Source organism: Penaeus chinensis, chromosome 32 (assembly GCF_019202785.1).
Source record: "Penaeus chinensis breed Huanghai No. 1 chromosome 32, ASM1920278v2, whole genome shotgun sequence".
NCBI classification, from domain to species: Eukaryota; Metazoa; Arthropoda; class Malacostraca; order Decapoda; family Penaeidae; genus Penaeus; species Penaeus chinensis.
In genome coordinates this window covers 7452214-7454656 of record NC_061850.1, presented here as the reverse complement: position 1 = coordinate 7454656, position 2443 = coordinate 7452214, and the positions used below count along the sequence as shown (strand labels likewise).

Genomic DNA, 2443 nt, shown 5'->3' with positions numbered 1-2443 from the left:
TATTTTTACTTTTTCTTTTTTTCTTTTTCTTTTTTTTACACTGTTACGCAAAAAGGAGAGTATCCTGGCAGCAAAAGGGAAGAATCTTAATCCCATTGTTTTTGTATTTGCTGCGACGAGAGAAATTGTAATAAAGAAAAACAAACAACATGACTCCAACCAAGAGAGCTCAATTGACTTTTATGAGATAATTCACCAGCGAGTGATTAGGGTTAATTATAGCAATCGGGGTTGTTAACTGTCATACACCCTATCAAAAGGCGTTCGAACGTATTGCACCGAGTTTAATCACACTCTAGCTGCGGTGCGAATAAGAGGTTCGTTCGTCTCGCGGTAGGGAAAAGAAAGGCGAAATTTAAGAGAGATTTGAAGAGTATGTGATTTTTAAAAAAATACATAAATACATAGAAAAGGTAAAAAAAAAAGAGCAAAACGAAAATAAAAAGTGAAGAGTGGCTATACGAAAGAAGAAAAAAAAAATAAGAAAGAAGTGCGCAAGGGTGAGGTCGCCCAGCCTCTGTGAATGAGTAAAGTTATCCGAACTGATCATATATGCATGCGTGGTGCCATCTTCCGTGTTACACCGGGCCAGTGCCCCCTCGGAGTGCCGTTGTGACCTACGTCGTGCCTGACCCGGTGTCCGGATCCTTCTGCATCCGAACCCGAGAGCTCAAGACGTCCTACATCTCCGTCGAGGACACGTCGCCGCACAATATGAGGATCCGCAGACTCCTTCGAAGCATTTATGCCTTCTGCAAGGTAGCAGTGCGATGCGCTTTTGTTTGTTGTTATTGTAGTTATTGTTATTGTTATCCTTATTTTTATCATTGCTATTGTTATCATCATCATCATCATCATCAGCAGCAGCAGCAGCAGCAGCAGCATTATCATTATCATCGCTGTCATCATCATTACTATTATCATAACCATGAAGACCTGTGATAGATTTTAACTTATTGCATATTTATTTAGGACGTATTTCATCGTTATTTTTCGAACATTGCTTTAGCGAGCTTAGACCTTACAATAAATGGGTATGCCTGCATCTATCCCTTTACTTGTTTATTGGTTTATCCATGCATTCACTTATGCATTCACTGCAACATATGATAAATACCCACTGATCACAAAGTCCCCTGCATCCTCGCCTGCAGCCATTGTTATGCAAACGACTGACGCAACTCAGATGCCAAAGAAACACGGGACACACACGCGCGCGCACACATACGTACACGCTCACGCACACGCACACGTTTATGCACACACACAGGCACACGCACACACACATGTGAACACACAAACCCCCCCCCCCCCCACACACACACACACCCATACCCGCACACTTACAAGGATACATACTGTACATTCATACATACGCATTTCATCACACTCCGTTTTCAAACCGTCAACCTCTGGAGGGGAGACATATCAGTACATCTGTCTCCAAAATAATCTGTTTTACAAAGTTCTCTCATGTTCTCCCAATGGCTTATTTGTTCTGGCTGTTATGGATGGGGGTGCTATACAAGTGCATTCCTTCCGTCACAGGCGCTGACGTCTACTGTGTGGACCTAAATGTCTTGGAGGGAGACGCTTCTCAGATGCGTATTTTGGCGGGGATGTGTTGCCAAGTCTGCTTTTTCAGCTTGGTTTGATTCCTTAATAAAGGCATATTCTATTATTTCTTTTTTTTATGTATTGCCAATAAGAGAAGGGGTAGGGAAGATTAAGTTCAATGAAGGTCATGGAAAGAAGAATGATAGATGGGTGAAGAAATGAAAATATAAATCCGATTTGGATTTTCCCGCCAAAATATCTAGAAACGGAATATATACGAATAGATACACAGATGGAGAAATGTAAACAAGGAAAACTGATTTAGATTTTTCCCACCAAAAAGGGCAGGAGCTTTCGATAGGACTTGACTTGAAAGGGCGGGAGAATAAGAAGTTTGCGCTGGAATTTCGATCCTACGACCATATTTGAGTTGTCCTGTGTGGTTTACGAGCCTAAACGGAATTAAAGTTAGAGGAAACCTTTCCTTTTTTTATTTTTAGAGGAAAAAAAACTTGGAAATAACAAATGCATAAATAGGCAATATGTAACTCAGGTGAGAGAGTCTGTACAGGAAATTCTTCTCATTGTATGTGACGAACAATGGTCCTTTCTTTATAAATATTAATAAAGATCCAATTATTCGTCTACATTTTTTACATTCTTGCCATGTCTAATATTTCTAACATAATTTGATGATCAGTTTTTATTCTTCATTGTTCTTTTTGATAATGCAAAATAAATCATTTGATTCATCTTTATACTTTGCAAGAATACCACATTATCACTAATAGTAATAGTGGTAAGAATTTACGAATATTACTATGATTCATTTTCATTTCCAATTTCCTCATTATTTGTCATGGTAACACCTCTTATTGTTATTGAC

At 39.2% G+C, this 2443-nt stretch overlaps 1 protein-coding gene across 10 annotated transcripts in view; it reads left to right on the top strand.

Annotated features, from left to right (window-relative positions):
- The first annotated feature begins 313 nt into the window (after positions 1 to 313).
- LOC125042552 (band 4.1-like protein 3) overlaps positions 314 to 2443 on the top strand; it is a 79752-nt gene continuing 77622 nt past the window's right edge. For 6 of the 10 annotated variants that reach the window (XM_047638245.1, XM_047638254.1, XM_047638253.1 and 3 more), the window contains exon 1: positions 314 to 759. In XM_047638245.1, coding sequence (XP_047494201.1) covers positions 553 to 759 — 207 coding nt within the window. In that variant the 5' untranslated portion in view covers positions 314 to 552. The remainder of the gene's footprint in view (positions 760 to 2443) is intronic. The other 4 variants (XM_047638255.1, XM_047638246.1, XM_047638247.1 and 1 more) reach the window with 2 other exon arrangements.